Source organism: Gobius niger (assembly GCF_951799975.1).
Source record: "Gobius niger genome assembly, chromosome: 8".
Classification (NCBI taxonomy): Eukaryota; Metazoa; Chordata; class Actinopteri; order Gobiiformes; family Gobiidae; genus Gobius; species Gobius niger.
The window spans coordinates 1,551,910-1,569,134 of NC_136859.1; the positions used below are offsets into that span (position 1 = coordinate 1,551,910).

Sequence of the window (17,225 nt, forward strand, 5' to 3'; positions counted from 1 at the left end):
ACGGACGGACCGCGGAGCAAAAGCCTCCGGACTTCAGAGGCCGAGGAGCGACTGCAGAGGCCGAGGAGCGGCTTCAGAGGCCGAGGAGCGGCTTCAGAGGCCGAGGAGCGGCTTCAGAGGCCGAGGAGCGGCTTCAGAGCGACTTCAGAGGCCGAGGAGCGACTTCAGAGGCCGAGGAGCGACTGCAGAGGCCGAGGAGCGACTGCAGAGGCCGAGGAGCGGCTTCAGAGCGACTGCAGAGGCCGAGGAGCGGCTTCAGAGGCCGAGGAGCGGCTTCAGAGGCCGAGGAGCGGCTGCAGAGGCCGAGGAGCGGCTTCAGAGGCCGAGGAGCGGCTTCAGAGGCCGAGGAGCGGCTTCAGAGGCCGAGGAGCGACTGCAGAGGCCGAGGAGCGGCTTCAGAGGCCGAGGAGCGGCTTCAGAGGCCGAGGAGCGGCTTCAGAGGCCGAGGAGCGACTGCAGAGGCCGAGGAGCGGCTTCAGAGGCCGAGGAGCGGCTGCAGAGGCCGAGGAGCGGCTGCAGAGGCCGAGGAGCGGCTGCAGAGGCCGAGGAGCGGCTGCAGAGGCCGAGGAGCGGCTGCAGAGGCCGAGGAGCGGCTTCAGAGGCCGAGGAGCGGCTGCAGAGGCCGAGGAGCGGCTTCAGAGGCCGAGGAGCGGCTGCAGAGGCCGAGGAGCGGCTTCAGAGGCCGAGGAGCGTCTGCAGAGGCCGAGGAGCGTCTGCAGAGGCCGAGGAGCGGCTGCAGAGGCCGAGGAGCGGCTGCAGAGGCCGAGGAGCGGCTGCAGAGGCCGAGGAGCGGCTGCAGAGGCCGAGGAGCAGCTGCAGAGGCCGAGGAGCGGCTTCAGAGGCCGAGGAGCGGCTGCAGAGGCCGAGGAGCGGCTTCAGAGGCCGAGGAGCGGCTGCAGAGGCCGAGGAGCGGCTTCAGAGGCCGAGGAGCGGCTTCAGAGGCCGAGGAGCGGCTTCAGAGGCCGAGGAGCGGCTTCAGAGGCCGAGGAGCGGCTTCAGAGCGACTTCAGAGGCCGAGGAGCGACTTCAGAGGCCGAGGAGCGACTGCAGAGGCCGAGGAGCGACTGCAGAGGCCGAGGAGCGGCTTCAGAGCGACTGCAGAGGCCGAGGAGCGGCTTCAGAGGCCGAGGAGCGGCTTCAGAGGCCGAGGAGCGGCTGCAGAGGCCGAGGAGCGGCTTCAGAGGCCGAGGAGCGGCTTCAGAGGCCGAGGAGCGGCTTCAGAGGCCGAGGAGCGACTGCAGAGGCCGAGGAGCGGCTTCAGAGGCCGAGGAGCGGCTTCAGAGGCCGAGGAGCGGCTTCAGAGGCCGAGGAGCGACTGCAGAGGCCGAGGAGCGGCTTCAGAGGCCGAGGAGCGGCTGCAGAGGCCGAGGAGCGGCTGCAGAGGCCGAGGAGCGGCTGCAGAGGCCGAGGAGCGGCTGCAGAGGCCGAGGAGCGGCTGCAGAGGCCGAGGAGCGGCTTCAGAGGCCGAGGAGCGGCTGCAGAGGCCGAGGAGCGGCTTCAGAGGCCGAGGAGCGGCTGCAGAGGCCGAGGAGCGGCTTCAGAGGCCGAGGAGCGTCTGCAGAGGCCGAGGAGCGTCTGCAGAGGCCGAGGAGCGTCTGCAGAGGCCGAGGAGCGGCTGCAGAGGCCGAGGAGCGGCTGCAGAGGCCGAGGAGCGGCTGCAGAGGCCGAGGAGCAGCTGCAGAGGCCGAGGAGCGGCACTTATCGCGCTCGTTTGAGGAATAAAAGCTTCTGTTTTGAAAGTAAAGCACAGAATAGTTTGTTCTCGCAGACAGACGTGTTTAAATGTTGTTTAAAAGCAGATGAGGCTCGTGTTACCTCACTAAACTCGCTCTGCACAGTCGGGTGTTGAGGTCGACCGAAAGGGTTTTTTCTGAGGCCGATGCTGATATGCTCGGCCAATATTTTTCATCGGGAGATTCGGGAGTTTTCCCGGTGGGCCGATGTACTTTTGGGCCAGTCAGACCGAGATGAGGCCCGTTATACCTTAAAGCAGTACTAAGTAACGTGTTTACCTTAATAAATCCTCCCCGTCGTCCCTGTGGGGGAAATACAAGTGTTTATGGGATGATTGGAGGGTCTTTCATCGCCCCCTGGTGTCTCTGGACAGAAAACCATGTTTGCAACTTGACTGCCACCGGACCGGAGAAAGCAATACACACTAATGGAATCGCAAAGAAGAAGCTAACATGCTAACGGGCAAAGCTAACTGCGGCTAACGTCACTTTAAACAGTATTTACAGCCAAGTTTGAGTGAAAAAAAATATTTCCGTTGTATAATTGGATGCACAGTAACCCTCTCTGCCTTCGCCTTTCCTGTCAGCGTAGTATTTACTCTCCAAGACCATTAATAAGTTAAAAAAATCTTGCTGCGACACCTGCAGTTGCGCTTATGGCCTCTAGGGGGAAGAGTTACTTAGTACTGCTTTAACACCGGCCCACAATTAGCGGGAAAAGCCATTGGAGGATCTATCTTTACATAGATGCAATTACACCGCTCCTCCACTAGAGGGATGTGACGCCTTTTATTCCCCTCTGGTGGCGCTTTCTCGAGTCATGCCCTGCTCCCCCTGAGCTGTGGGTGGACTCGTTATCAAGCTTCGCTCTTTTCGATGTAAAAAGTGTGCATCACCTTGTAAAATCCCCAAATATCAAACAGGTCGACCTCTTGCAGAACATGAAGAACATGAAGAACATGAAGCACCACAGATGGAGTCAGTTCAACCCCTTAACCCCCACCTGAGCCGAGCACATTCTCTCCAGTTTGGCTTTACCCCAATCCAAAAGCTTCTGGAAAAAAGCTGTGAGAAAATAGCAACAAAACTGAGACGAAAACAATGATGGAAATGTGACAAAAAAGGGAGAAAACATTGACAAAAAAAGTGACGAAAAATTTATGAAAAAGTGGCAAAAATGTCACAAAAAATGCCTAAAAAAATTGATAAAAAATGACAAAAATCTAAAAAAAAAAAAAAAAAAAATATGATAAAAATTTGACCAAAAAATTCCCAAAAATTGACAAAAGACAAAAAAAAAAAAAAAAAAATGTGCTAAAAATTTGTGACGAAAAATTGATGAAAAAGTGGCAAAAATGTCACCAAAAATGACAAAAAATTACAAAGACAAGACATAAAAATGACTACAAAATTGATAAATGTGACAAAAAAAGGACCAAAAATTGATTTTAAAAAAATGACAGAAAAGTTACAAAATGAGCTGAATAACCCCTTCCAAAAAAAATCTGATGCCGTGAGGTAAAAGATCCATTTAGATGAGCTTTGTAGATCTTAGCTTTCAAATGTTACACTGGCCGACAGGATTGGGGTGAAGCTGATCTGGAGACAGTGCTCTCGGTTCAGGCGGGAGTTAAGAGGTTAAAGGTGACACACTTTCTTAAAATGCACAAATTGTCGTCGACTCATGAGTAAAATGAAGAATGTGAGGACTTTAAGACCGTCTGTCTGCGAGTACTGATAAAAACAGAAGCTTTTCTCACCGTAGAGGTCGAGTTTTCAGTGCCTAAACCTCTGAACTACAGGAGCTGCGGAACAAAACCAGACTGGAGCTCTTTCTCACCACGGCATTATTATTATTATATTATATTATTATATTATTATTACGGACGATGGAGCTGTGAAGTGTTTTCTACGTGTCCTGATCCACGAACCGCACAAAGATGATTGTTATTTATTATTTTCAGTCCTTTGTTTCCAGTGTTTCCTGTGAGTTGTGACCCGTTCATGTCCGTTTCTGACCGAGCCGCGCCCACAGGAGCGAAGGGTCCGGATCCGGGGGAGTCGGAGACGTGTTTATGATTTGTGTTTCGGATGTTTCAAGTGTACTTTCTCTCTGCACATTTTCTGATCAAACTGAAAGTGCTTCATAAAAGTATTTTCAGCCTCATGCCCCGCCCAGATTTAGAATAATGAATAAAACATGCCACGTTTTTCAGAGCTTGTATGTTCTGTTTAACCTCTTAACTCCCACCTGAACGGATCCCATTTTCTCCAGTTTGGCTTTACCCGAATCAAAAAGATTCTTGGGGAAAAAAAGCACCAAAACAGCCACGAAAAATGAGAAGAAAACAAGGATGTAAACGCAAGAAAAATGTGAACAAAATTCAACAAAAATGTGACAAAAATTCAACAAAAATGTGACAAAAATGCAACAAAAAATCGACAAAAATGTGACAAAAATTCGACAAAAATGTGACAAAAATTCAACAAAAATTCGACAAAAATGTGACAAAAATTCAACAAAAATGTGACAAAAATTCAACAAAAATATGACAAAAATGTGACAAAAATGTGACAAAAATTCAACAAAAATGTGACAAAAATTCAACAAAAAATTGACAAAAATTCAACAAAAATGTGACAAAAATTCAACAAAAATGTGACAAAAATGTGACAAAAATTAAACAAAAATGAGACAAAAATTCAACAAAAATGTGACAAAAATGCAACAAAAAATCGACAAAAATGTGACAAAAATTCGACAAAAATGTGACAAAAATTCAACAAAAATTCGACAAAAATGTGACAAAAATTCAACAAAAATGTGACAAAAATTCAACAAAAATATGACAAAAATGTGACAAAAATGTGACAAAAATTCAACAAAAATGTGACAAAAATTCAACAAAAAATTGACAAAAATGCAACAAAAAATCGACAAAAATGTGACAAAAATTCGACAAAAATGTGACAAAAATTCAACAAAAATTCGACAAAAATGTGACAAAAATTCAACAAAAATGTGACAAAAATTCAACAAAAATATGACAAAAATGTGACAAAAATGTGACAAAAATTCAACAAAAATGTGACAAAAATTCAACAAAAAATTGACAAAAATTCAACAAAAATGTGACAAAAATTCAACAAAAATGTGACAAAAATGTGACAAAAATTAAACAAAAATGAGACAAAAATTCAACTAAAATTCAACTAAAATTTAACAAAAAATCAACTAAAAAATGACAAAAATTCAACAAAAATGTGACAAAAAAGTGAGAAAACATTGATGAAAAAGTGGCAAAAATGTCCCAAAAATGTCATAACAAATTGACAAAAAGTGACAAAAAATGACAAAAAAATTACAAAAAAATGACAAAAAATGACAAAAAAAACTTATGAGTTGAATACCCAACAAAAAAATGATGGAAAAAAAATCTGATGACGTGAGGAAAAAGGTTCAGGCGGGAGTTAAGAGGTTAAAATGCTTTATTCACCTCTCAAAAAGTATGTTTTTGAACACAGTGTTAACTCCTGGAGAGAAATGGGTTTAGGCTGTTCATATTATGCCTTATTATAAAGCACTGGTTCTCAAAGCGGTGTCCGTGGCCCCCTGCAGTGCCTGAGAGGCCCTGCAGGGGGCCCTAAAGCACACAAAGGCGTGATTTATCCATTTAAATGAATACAATAAGACGTGTAAGTCGCTGGTCAAGGTTCAAGGTCACTTTATTTGTACCAAAAGGTTAATTTGTTTGGCAAAGAGTGAGACACACACGGATCTGTGCAGGTAAAAGGCCTGGTTATAAAAACATAAAAGCGTTTCAAGCCCATCCACAAAAGACAACATGTAAAATGCTGCTCCTCTCAAAGTCCACAGCGCCCCCTGTCTGTCACAGGCCAGAGACGTCTGTGTCACTGCAGACGGTAAAGACACATTTATATTTTGTAAAATGTACCTGTTTGTCAGAATGGACCAGTGTTCAGGGGTTTATGAGTGTTTGACCTTTGACCTTGTTCCAGTGTTTCATCAAAAACTCATTATTGGAGACAAGTGGGATCTTCCCTCTGAACAGAGTTATAAAGTCTTACAGTTTGGTTTCTTATAGTAAGACAGAAGGTTTAGTTTACCTGCTTGACTAGTTTCGATCACTTCCTGTGCTCTTCCTCAGAAGAAGGATCGCCCCGTCTCCCCCACATATGTTTTATTGCATGATGGGCACGGGATCTCGTATATGACGATCATTCAGCGCACGAGAGAAAGAACACCAGAAGGAATGTGAAAAGGAGACGGCCAAAAGACAACAACCAGAGCAATAAGAGAACAAGCAATGCAAGAAAATCTCAAATCAGCCACATCAGAGCACTGTAAGAGGGAGAAGCACATCATGAGCTGGGACCATGCCAGGGTCACCCGTGCCCAAAGTAACAAGTACCACCGCTGGAGACAGTAACAAGTACCACCGCTGGAGAAAGTAACAAGTACCACCGCTGGAGAAAGTAACAAGTACCACCGCTGGAGAAAGTAACAAGTATCACCGCTGGAGAAAGTAACAAGCACCACCGCTGGATCAGAGAAGCATCGAGATCAGGAAACGTGCACCGACATATATGACCCGGGACGAGGGAGCCACACCTGATCCCACACCTGGGAGGCCGTCCTGGAGAAGGCGCCGGTCAGTAGGGGGAGTAAACTCTCCCTACTGACCGGAACATCCATGTAAGCTGCTACGACACGGCACCTCCACCACCAGGGGGCGCTTCTGAGGAAGAGCACAGGAAGTGATCGAAACTAGTCAAGCAGGTAAAACTAAACCCTCTGTCCTACTATAAGAAACAAAACTGTAATAGACTTAACCTAAGAAGACAGTATGAACCTTCTACAAAGAGAGTTATGAAGTGTTTCCTTTACGTGTGAAAGGAGACGTACTAAACATGCATTATATATATATATATATATATGTATATCTATGAACTGGTGACTCCGGCTCCTGTGGGCGAGGTCCGGTCCGAGGTCCGGTCCGTGGTCCGGTCCGTGGTCCGTAGCCGACCCTCAGGTTCTGTCTCAAACTGTTGGACTGTGTTCAGGTCTGAACCTTGTATTAGTAATAAACCTCCTCTGAGCACTTTGTTCTTTCTGCAGCTGAACTTTCCACCTCCTCTGGTGCTTTTCATACATTAGTTATAGCTATACTTCTGCACAGTCTATCACAGCAGATATATTCCAATATTAGTATCACAGCATCACTGACGACCTCATCTGACTGAGATCCACACTGTTTCTGCAAAACAAACACGGATCAGAACTAAATGTGTAAAAGTTCAGTTTTAGTTCAACATTTCTTTTGATTTTGTGTTTTTTTTTATGCTTCTGCAGATTTGTGCTTAAATAGAACATGATATTCGGGCAGCAGAGTGATCGCGCTCGTAGAAGGTCCCGGGTTCGATCCTCGGCCCGACGGAGGGTTTCTGTGGAGCATGTTCTCCTCGTGTCTGGTTCTCCTCGTGTCTGGGTCTGTTCTCCTCGTAGCCCTCATAATGCTGTATCTCGTTACCACTGTGGTCTGTATATAGCCTGTACTTGAGGAGCCTCACACACAGCGCCCTCTGCTGGATGAAGGCGGCTCTGCCTTTCACACAATAACCCAGAGACTGAGCAGATGGTTTAACCTCTTAACTCCCACCTGAACGGATCCCATTTCATCCAGTTTGGCTTTACCCTAATCAAAAAACACCAAAACAGCCACAAAAATGAGAAGAAAACAAGGATGTAAACGCAACAAAAATGTGACAAAGATTCAACAAAAATTCAACCAAAAAGTGACAAAAATTAAACAAAAATGTGACAAAAATTCAACCAAAAAGTGACAAAAATTCAACAAAAAAGTGACAAAAATGTGACAAAAATTAAACAAAAATTCAACAAAAATTCAACCAAAAAGTGACAAAAATTAAACAAAAATTAAACAAAAAGTGACAAAATTCAACAAAAATGTGACAAAAATTCAACAAAAATTCAACAAAAATTCAACCAAAATGTGACAAAAATTCAACAAAAATGTGACAAAAATTCAACAAAAATTCAACAAAAATTCAACCAAAAGTGACAAAAATTAAACAAAAATGTGACAAAAATTCAACCAAAAAGTGACAAAAATTCAACAAAAAAGTGACAAAAATGTGACAAAAATTAAACAAAAATTCAACAAAAATTCAACCAAAAAGTGACAAAAATTAAACAAAAATTAAACAAAAAGTGACAAAATTCAACAAAAATGTGACAAAAATTCAACAAAAATTCAACAAAAATTCAACCAAAATGTGACAAAAATTCAACAAAAATTAAACCAAAAATTCAACAAAAATGTGACAAAAATTAAACAAAAAAATTACAAAAATTCAACAAAAATGTGACAAAAATTAAACAAAAATTAAACCAAAAATTCAACAAAAATGTGACAAAAATTAAACAAAAAAATGACAAAAAATCAACAAAAATTAAACCAAAATGTGACAAAAAAATCAACAAAAATGTGACAAAAATTCAACCAAAAAGTGACAAAATTCAACAAAAATGACAAAAATTCAACAAAAATGACAAAAATTCTACAAAAAATTACAAAAAATCAACAAAAATGTGACAAAAATGTGACAAAAATTCAACAACAAAAATGACAAAAAATCAACAAAAAAGTGACAAAAAATAAACAAAAATGTGACAAAAATTAAACAAAAAAAATGACAAAAAATCAACAAAAATTAAACCAAAATGTGACAAAAAATCAACAAAAATTAAACAAAAAAATGACAAAAAATCAACAAAAATTAAACCAAAATGTGACAAAAAAAATCAACAAAAATGTGACAAAAATTCAACAAAAATGTGACAAAAATTCAACAAAAATGACAAAAATTCAACAAAAATTCAACAAAAATTAGAAAAAAATAAACATACAAAAGGTGACACAACACAGCAACAACGCGAGGAAAAAGATCAGTTTTGTGGGTCTTAGCTTTCAAATGAGGTGCTACACAGGCCTATATAAAGAGGACAGAATGCATTAGGTTTCTGCGGGCGGTCAGAGGTTTTTAATAAAGAAACATTTGTGAAGCAGCTCCAGCTCAGACACGAGGAACATGTGAAAGATCTGAGGTTGAAACCGGACACGTCTCCAGCCGGGCCGGGGTGAGGAGCGCCGTCCGGACCTTACAATCCCAGCTATGCTTTGTGAGTCCTGGGTAAGAATAGCCTGAGGCGCAGACGTGCCTGAGGCGGGACAGAGGTGACCCCGGTGCCTTAAAGAGCGACGCCTCAGACCCGGTCCAGACGAGGACTCGACCAGGCTGCACTCACACAGACCTGGGACTCCAGAGCTGATCTTCAGAGGAGAAGCAAGATGATCAGAGCCAAGGACCTAGTGCTGATCACCATGAGCCACAGCGTCTCCTTCACAGGTGAGAACTGCACCACGACTCGTCACATTGTTGAACCTTTTTGACTCATCTTTTTGTCTCTTTTTGTCTCTTTTTTGTCGCTCTTTCGTCACTTTGAAGTTGTGTTATTGTTGCTTTTCTGGCATGTTTTCGTTGCTCTTTTGTTGCTTTATTAGTGGAGTTTTCGTCGCTTTTTTATGACTTTTGAGGCTTTTTCATCACCTTTTTTCATCACTATTTTGACGCTTTTTTGAAAGAAGCTTTTAGATTTGGGTAAAGCTGAACTGGAGATATCGTCGCTGGTTAAAGCGGGTTTAAGAGGTTAAGTTAACTGTGGGGCAGAGCCTGAAGGCGCACCTGTGCAGAAAAAATTCAACAAAAAATTACAAAAACTCAACCAAAAATGTTACAAAAATTCTACAAAAATTCAACAAAAAATTACAAAAACTCAACCAAAAATGTGACAAACATTCAACAAAAATTCAACAAAAAAATGACAAAAAATCAACAAAAAATCAACAAAAAAGTGACAAAAATTCAACAAAAATGTGACAAAAATTCAACAAAAATGTGACAAAAATTCAACAAAAATGTGACAAAAATTCATCAAAAAGTGACAAAAATGTGACAGAAATGTGACAAAAATGTGACAAAAATGTGACAAAAAATCAACAAAAAATCAACAAAAAAGTGACAAAAAGTGACAAAAATGTGACAAAAATTCAACAAAAATGTGACAAAAATTCAACAAAAATGTGACAAAAATTCATCAAAAAGTGACAAAAATGTGACAGAAATGTGACAAAAATGTGACAAAAATATGACAAAAAATCAACAAAAATTCAACAAAAGTGACAAAAATTCAACAAAAATTCAACAAAAATTCAACAAAAATTCAACCAAAATGTGACAAAAATTCAACTAAAAAGTGACAAAAATTCAACAAAAATGTGACAAAAATTCAACAAAAATGTGACAAAAACTCAACAAAAATGTGACAAAAATTCAACAAAAATTCATCAAAAAATTCCAAAAATTCAACAAAAATGTGACAAAAATTCAACAAAAATGTGACAAAAATTCATCAAAAAGTGACAAAAATGTGACAGAAATGTGACAAAAATGTGACAAAAATGTGACAAAAATGTGACAAAAAATCAACAAAAATTCAACAAAAGTGACAAAAATTCAACAAAAATTCAACAAAAATTCTACCAAAAAGTGACAAAAATTCATCCAAATGTGACAAAAATTCAACTAAAAAGTGACAAAAATTCAACTAAAAAGTGACAAAAATTCAACAAAAATGTGACAAAAACTCAACAAAAATGTGACAAAAATTCAACAGAAATTCAACAAAAAAATGACAAAAAATCAACAAAAAATCAACAAAAAAGTGACAAAAATTCAACAAAAATGTGACAAAAATTCAACAAAAATTCAACAAAAATGTGACAAAAATTCAACAAAAATGTGACAAAAATTCATCAAAAAGTGACAAAAATGTGACAGAAATGTGACAAAAATGTGACAAAAATGTGACAAAAAATCAACAAAAAATCAACAAAAAAGTGACAAAAAGTGACAAAAATGTTACAAAAATTCTACAAAAATTCAACAAAAAATTACAAAAACTCAACCAAAAATGTGACAAACATTCAACAAAAATTCAACAAAAAAATGACAAAAAATCAACAAAAAATCAACAAAAAAGTGACAAAAATTCAACAAAAATGTGACAAAAATTCAACAAAAATGTGACAAAAATTCAACAAAAATGTGACAAAAATTCATCAAAAAGTGACAAAAATGTGACAGAAATGTGACAAAAATGTGACAAAAATGTGACAAAAAATCAACAAAAAATCAACAAAAAAGTGACAAAAAGTGACAAAAATGTGACAAAAATTCAACAAAAATGTGACAAAAATTCAACAAAAATGTGACAAAAATTCATCAAAAAGTGACAAAAATGTGACAGAAATGTGACAAAAATGTGACAAAAATATGACAAAAAATCAACAAAAATTCAACAAAAGTGACAAAAATTCAACAAAAATTCAACAAAAATTCAACAAAAATTCAACCAAAATGTGACAAAAATTCAACTAAAAAGTGACAAAAATTCAACAAAAATGTGACAAAAATTCAACAAAAATGTGACAAAAACTCAACAAAAATGTGACAAAAATTCAACAAAAATTCATCAAAAAATTCCAAAAATTCAACAAAAATGTGACAAAAATTCAACAAAAATGTGACAAAAATTCATCAAAAAGTGACAAAAATGTGACAGAAATGTGACAAAAATGTGACAAAAATGTGACAAAAATGTGACAAAAAATCAACAAAAATTCAACAAAAATTCAACAAAAATTCTACCAAAAAGTGACAAAAATTCATCCAAATGTGACAAAAATTCAACTAAAAAGTGACAAAAATTCAACTAAAAAGTGACAAAAATTCAACTAAAAAGTGACAAAAATTCAACAAAAATGTGACAAAAACTCAACAAAAATGTGACAAAAATTCAACAGAAATTCAACAAAAAAATGACAAAAAATCAACAAAAAATCAACAAAAAAGTGACAAAAATTCAACAAAAATGTGACAAAAATTCAACAAAAATTCAACAAAAATGTGACAAAAATTCAACAAAAATGTGACAAAAATTCATCAAAAAGTGACAAAAATGTGACAGAAATGTGACAAAAATGTGACAAAAATGTGACAAAAAATCAACAAAAAATCAACAAAAAAGTGACAAAAATTCAACAAAAATGTGACAAAAATTCAACAAAAATGTGACAAAAATTCAACAAAAATGTGACAAAAATTCATCAAAAAGTGACAAAAATGTGACAGAAATGTGACAAAAATATGACAAAAAATCAACAAAAATTCAACAAAAGTGACAAAAATTCAACAAAAATTCAACCAAAATTCAACCAAAATGTGACAAAAATTCAACTAAAAAGTGACAAAAATTCAACAAAAATGTGACAAAAATTCAACAAAAATTCAACAAAAATTCAACAAAAATGTGACAAAAATTCAACAAAAATTCATCAAAAAATTCCAAAAATTCAACAAAAATGTGACAAAAATTCAACAAAAATGTGACAAAAATTCATCAAAAAGTGACAAAAATGTGACAGAAATGTGACAAAAATGTGACAAAAATGTGACAAAAAATCAACAAAAATTCAACAAAAGTGACAAAAATTCAACAAAAATTCAACAAAAATTCAACCAAAAAGTGACAAAAATTCATCCAAATGTGACAAAAATTCAACTAAAAAGTGACAAAAATTCAACAAAAATGTGACAAAAACTCAACAAAAATGTGACAAAAACTCAACAAAAATGTGACAAAAATTCAACAGAAATTCAACAAAAAATTCCAAAAATTCAACAAAAAAGTGACAGAAATTCAACAAAAAAGTGACAAAAATTCAACAAAAAAGTGACAAAAATTCAACAAAAAAGTGACAAAAATTCAACAAAAAAGTGACAAAAAATCAACAAAAATGTGACAAAAAATCAACAAAAATGTGACAAAAAATCAACAAAAAAGTGACAAAAATTCAACAAAAAAGTGACAAAAATTCAACTAAAATTCAACAAAAATTCAACAAAAATTTGACAAAAATTTGACAAAAATTCAACAAAAATTCAACAAAAAAGTGATAAAAATTCAACAAAAAAGTGACAAAAATTCAACAAAAATTCAACAAAAATTCAACAAAAATTTGACAAAAATTCAACAAAAATTCAACAAAAATGTGACAAAAACTCAACAAAAATGTGACAAAAATTCAACAAAAATTCATCAAAAAATTCCAAAAATTCAACAAAAATGTGACAAAAATTCAACAAAAATGTGACAAAAATTCATCAAAAAGTGACAAAAATGTGACAGAAATGTGACAAAAATGTGACAAAAATGTGACAAAAAATCAACAAAAATTCAACAAAAGTGACAAAAATTCAACAAAAATTCAACAAAAATTCAACCAAAAAGTGACAAAAATTCATCCAAATGTGACAAAAATTCAACTAAAAAGTGACAAAAATTCAACAAAAATGTGACAAAAATTCAACAGAAATTCAACAAAAAATTCCAAAAATTCAACAAAAAAGTGACAGAAATTCAACAAAAATGTGACAAAAACTCAACAAAAATGTGACAAAAACTCAACAAAAATGTGACAAAAATTCAACAGAAATTCAACAAAAAATTCCAAAAATTCAACAAAAAAGTGACAGAAATTCAACAAAAAAGTGACAAAAATTCAACAAAAAAGTGACAAAAATTCAACAAAAAAGTGACAAAAAATCAACAAAAAAGTGACAAAAAATCAACAAAAATGTGACAAAAAATCAACAAAAAAGTGACAAAAATTCAACAAAAAAGTGACAAAAATTCAACAAAAATTCAACAAAAATTCAACAAAAATTTGACAAAAATTCAACAAAAATTCAACAAAAAAGTGACAAAAATTCAACAAAAAAGTGACACAAATTCAACTAAAAATTGCAAAAACTCAACAAAAATTCAACCAAAAAGGAAGAATCGCATGGGCTCATTTCCACTCGTCACTCTCAAACACTCTTGCTCATCCTGGTTACCATGGAGATCCGCCATCTTTGCAGCCGCTAGCATGCAAAGCCCCATAGACTAACATTAGCTAAAAACAGTATAAAAAGTGGAGAAAAAAAGCCGTGGAACAGCTCGGTTAGCTGCTGAGTCACTGCTGGTAAAAAACATGTAACTCACTGTCTCCTCCTCCTCCTCCTCTCTCCCCCTCCCTCCCTCCTTCTCTCTCCTCCTCCTCCTCCTCAGGTAAGACGTGGCTCCTGCTGATGCTGGGTCTCCGCTCGCTCCTCGTGCTCCTCGCCGGGTTCTCCCTGTTCGGGGACGAGCAGGAGCGTTTCGTCTGTAACACCATCCAGCCCGGCTGCTCCAACCTCTGCTTCAACGTCTTCTGCCCCGTCTCCATCCTGCGCCTGTGGCTGTTCCACCTGGCCCTCCTGCTGCTGCCCCACCTCCTCTTCACCTCCTACGTGTCCCACAGAGTCCTGTCCGGGGCCCCCCTGGAGCCCCCCCACAGCGACAGGAGCTCCCCACTCACGCTGCAGAAGGTCAGCATTGGAGTCTGTGAACAAAGCCTGACTTTAGATTTTTAACCTGTTAACTCCCACCTGAACGGAGCACATTTTCTCCAGTTTGGCTTTACCCTAATCAGAAAGATTCTTGGGGGGAAAAAAAGCACAAAAACAGCTACAAAAAATGAGAAAACAAGGATGTAAACGCAACATAAAGTGACAAAAACTCAACAAAAAAATGTCAAAAATTCAACAAAAAAAAGAAAAAAAATCAGACAAAAAATGACAGAAATTCAACAAAAATTCAACAAAAAAATGAAAAAAAATCAACAAAAAAATGAAAAAAATCTACAAAAAATCAACAAAAAATCAACAAAAATTCAACAAAAAATCAACAAAAATTCAACAAAAATTCAACAAAAAAATGACAAAAAATCATTAAAAAAATGACAAAAATGTGACAAAAAATGACAGAAATTCAATAAAAATTCAACAAAAAAATGACAAAAATTCAACAACAAAAATGACAAAAATTCATCAAAAAAATGACAAAAATTCAACAAAAAAAATGACAAAAATTCATCAAAAAAATGACAAAAATTCAACAAAAATTCAACAAAAAAATGACAAAAATGTGAAAAAAATGACAGAAATTCAACAAAAAAATGAAAAAAATTCAACAAAAAAATGACAAAAAAATCAACAAAAATTCAACAAAAATTCAACAAAAAATCAACAAAAAATCAACAAAAATTCAACAAAAAAATGACAAAAATTCAACAAAAAATCAACAAAAAATCAACAAAAATTCAACAAAAAAATGAAAAAAATTCAACAAAAAAATTTAAAAAATTCATTAAAAAAATGACAAAAATGTGACAAAAAATGACAGAAATTCAACAAAAATTCAACAAAAAAATGACAAAAAATCAACAAAAATTCGACAAAAAATCCACAAAAAATCAACAAAAATTCAACAAAAATTCAACAAAAAAATGACAAAAATTCATTAAAAAAATGACCAAAATGTGACAAAAAATGACAGAAATTCAACAAAAATTCAACAAAAAAATGACAAAAAATCAACAAAAATTCGACAAAAAATCCACAAAAAATCAACAAAAATTCAACAAAAAAATGACAAAAAATCATTAAAAAAATGACCAAAATGTGACAAAAAATTACAAAAATTCAACAAAAATGTGACAAAAAAATGACAAAAAGAAAAAAAAACAGGTACAATTTGACAAAAACTCAACAAAAAATCAACAAAAATTCAACAATAAAATGACAAAAATGTGAAAAAAATGAAAGAAATTCAACAAAAATGTGACAAAAATTCAACAAAAACTCAACAAAAAAATGACAAAAATTCAACAAAAAATGACAAAAACTCAACAAAAAAATGACAGAAATTCAACCAAAAAATGACAAAAATTCAACAAAAAAATTACAAAAAATCAACAAAAAAATGACAAAAACTCAACAAAAGTGACCAAAATTAAACAAAACAACACCACACACCCACAAAATAAGGTGACACAGCAACAACACGTGGAAAAAGATCAGTTTTGTGGTTCTTAGCTTTCAAATCGGTGTTACACAGGCCTATATAACAGCCAGAGACGACAGAATGCATTTGGTTTCGGCGTGTGGTCAGAGGTTAATGTTTTCCATCACGTCTGTTCTTTGCAGGGCGGCGTCCCGGCCCCGCCCCCTCCTCGTTTCCACGGCGCCTACATCTCCGTGGTGCTCCTGCGGACGCTCCTGGAGGCGGCGTTCGGGGCGGGGCAGTTCCTCCTCTTCGGGTGGTCGTTTCCCAAGAGCTTCCTCTGCTACGAAGCTCCGTGCACGTCCGGGATCGAGTGCTACGTGTCGCGGCCCACGGAGAAGACCCTGATGCTGAACCTCACGCTGGCCCTCGCCGCCGCGTCCGTCCTGCTCAGCCTGGCGGACCTGGTCGGCTCCGTGAAGGCGCTGCTGCGGTGGCGGAGGCGGAGCTTCCTGGAGGAGACGAGCAGAGGCGAGCGCAGCAGCGTCTCCGCGAGCAGCGAGGAGGAGGAGGAGGAGCATCTGCTGACGAGGAGGAGCGGCCCGGGCGCGGAGGAGAACCCGGCGCCCGGAGCGGAGCCGCCGCGCTCGCCCACGCCGTCCCGCTCCCGACAGCAGAACCAGCTGAAGCCGCCGCGGCCGGAGCGAGGAGCAGCCGCGGCGGCCCGAGCTCCCACGCCCAGAGCCTGCAGGAGGTCAGGGGTCACCGCGGCGAACGCAGGGGGTCAGTCCGACAGCAGCGACTCCCAGGACCACAGACGGGCCTGGGTCTGAGTCCAGTCCAGGACCACAGACGGGCCTGGGTCTGACTCCACACCAGGACCACAGACGGGCCTGGGTCTGAGTCCACACCAGGACCACAGACGGGCCTGGGTCTGAGTCCACACCAGGACCACAGACGGGCCTGGGTCTGAGTCCAGTCCAGGACCACAGACGGGCCTGGGTCTGAGTCCACCCCAGGACCACAGACGGGCCTGGGTCTGAGTCCAGTCCAGGACCACAGACGGGCCTGGGTCTGACGCTACACCAGGACCACAGACGGGCCTGGGTCTGAGTCCACACCAGGACCACAGACGGGCCTGAGTCTGAGTCCACACCAGGACCACAGACGGGCCTGGGTCTGAGTCCACACCAGGACCACAGACGGGCCTGGGTCTGAGTCCAGTCCAGGACCACAGACGGGCCTGGGTCTGACGCTACATCAGGACCACAGACGGGCCTGGGTCTGAGTCCAGTCCAGGACCACAGACGGGCCTGGGTCCTGATGTTTCGGTACCACAGGAGCGTGGTCACGATTCTGGAGCAAAGGAAACTTTACTGAACTTTACTTTTCCTCAGGATTTGTGTTGAGAACTTTTCCTCCAGCGCGTTTCTCTCAAGGCTCCAAAGTAAAACATTGTG

General features: G+C 39.0%; 1 protein-coding gene across 1 annotated transcript; it reads left to right on the top strand.

The window, feature by feature from the left end:
- Positions 1 to 9,144: 9,144 nt before the first annotated feature.
- On the top strand, positions 9,145 to 16,598 carry LOC306966777 (gap junction delta-4 protein-like; the record flags this gene model as incomplete). The annotated part of the gene is made up of 3 exons (XM_079561594.1): positions 9,145 to 9,185; positions 14,011 to 14,309; positions 15,969 to 16,598. Exons 1-3 carry the CDS (start codon positions 9,161 to 9,163, stop codon positions 16,596 to 16,598), a joined length of 954 nt encoding a protein of 317 aa, XP_079417720.1. The 5' UTR covers positions 9,145 to 9,160.
- Between the last annotated feature and the right edge of the window lie 627 nt (positions 16,599 to 17,225).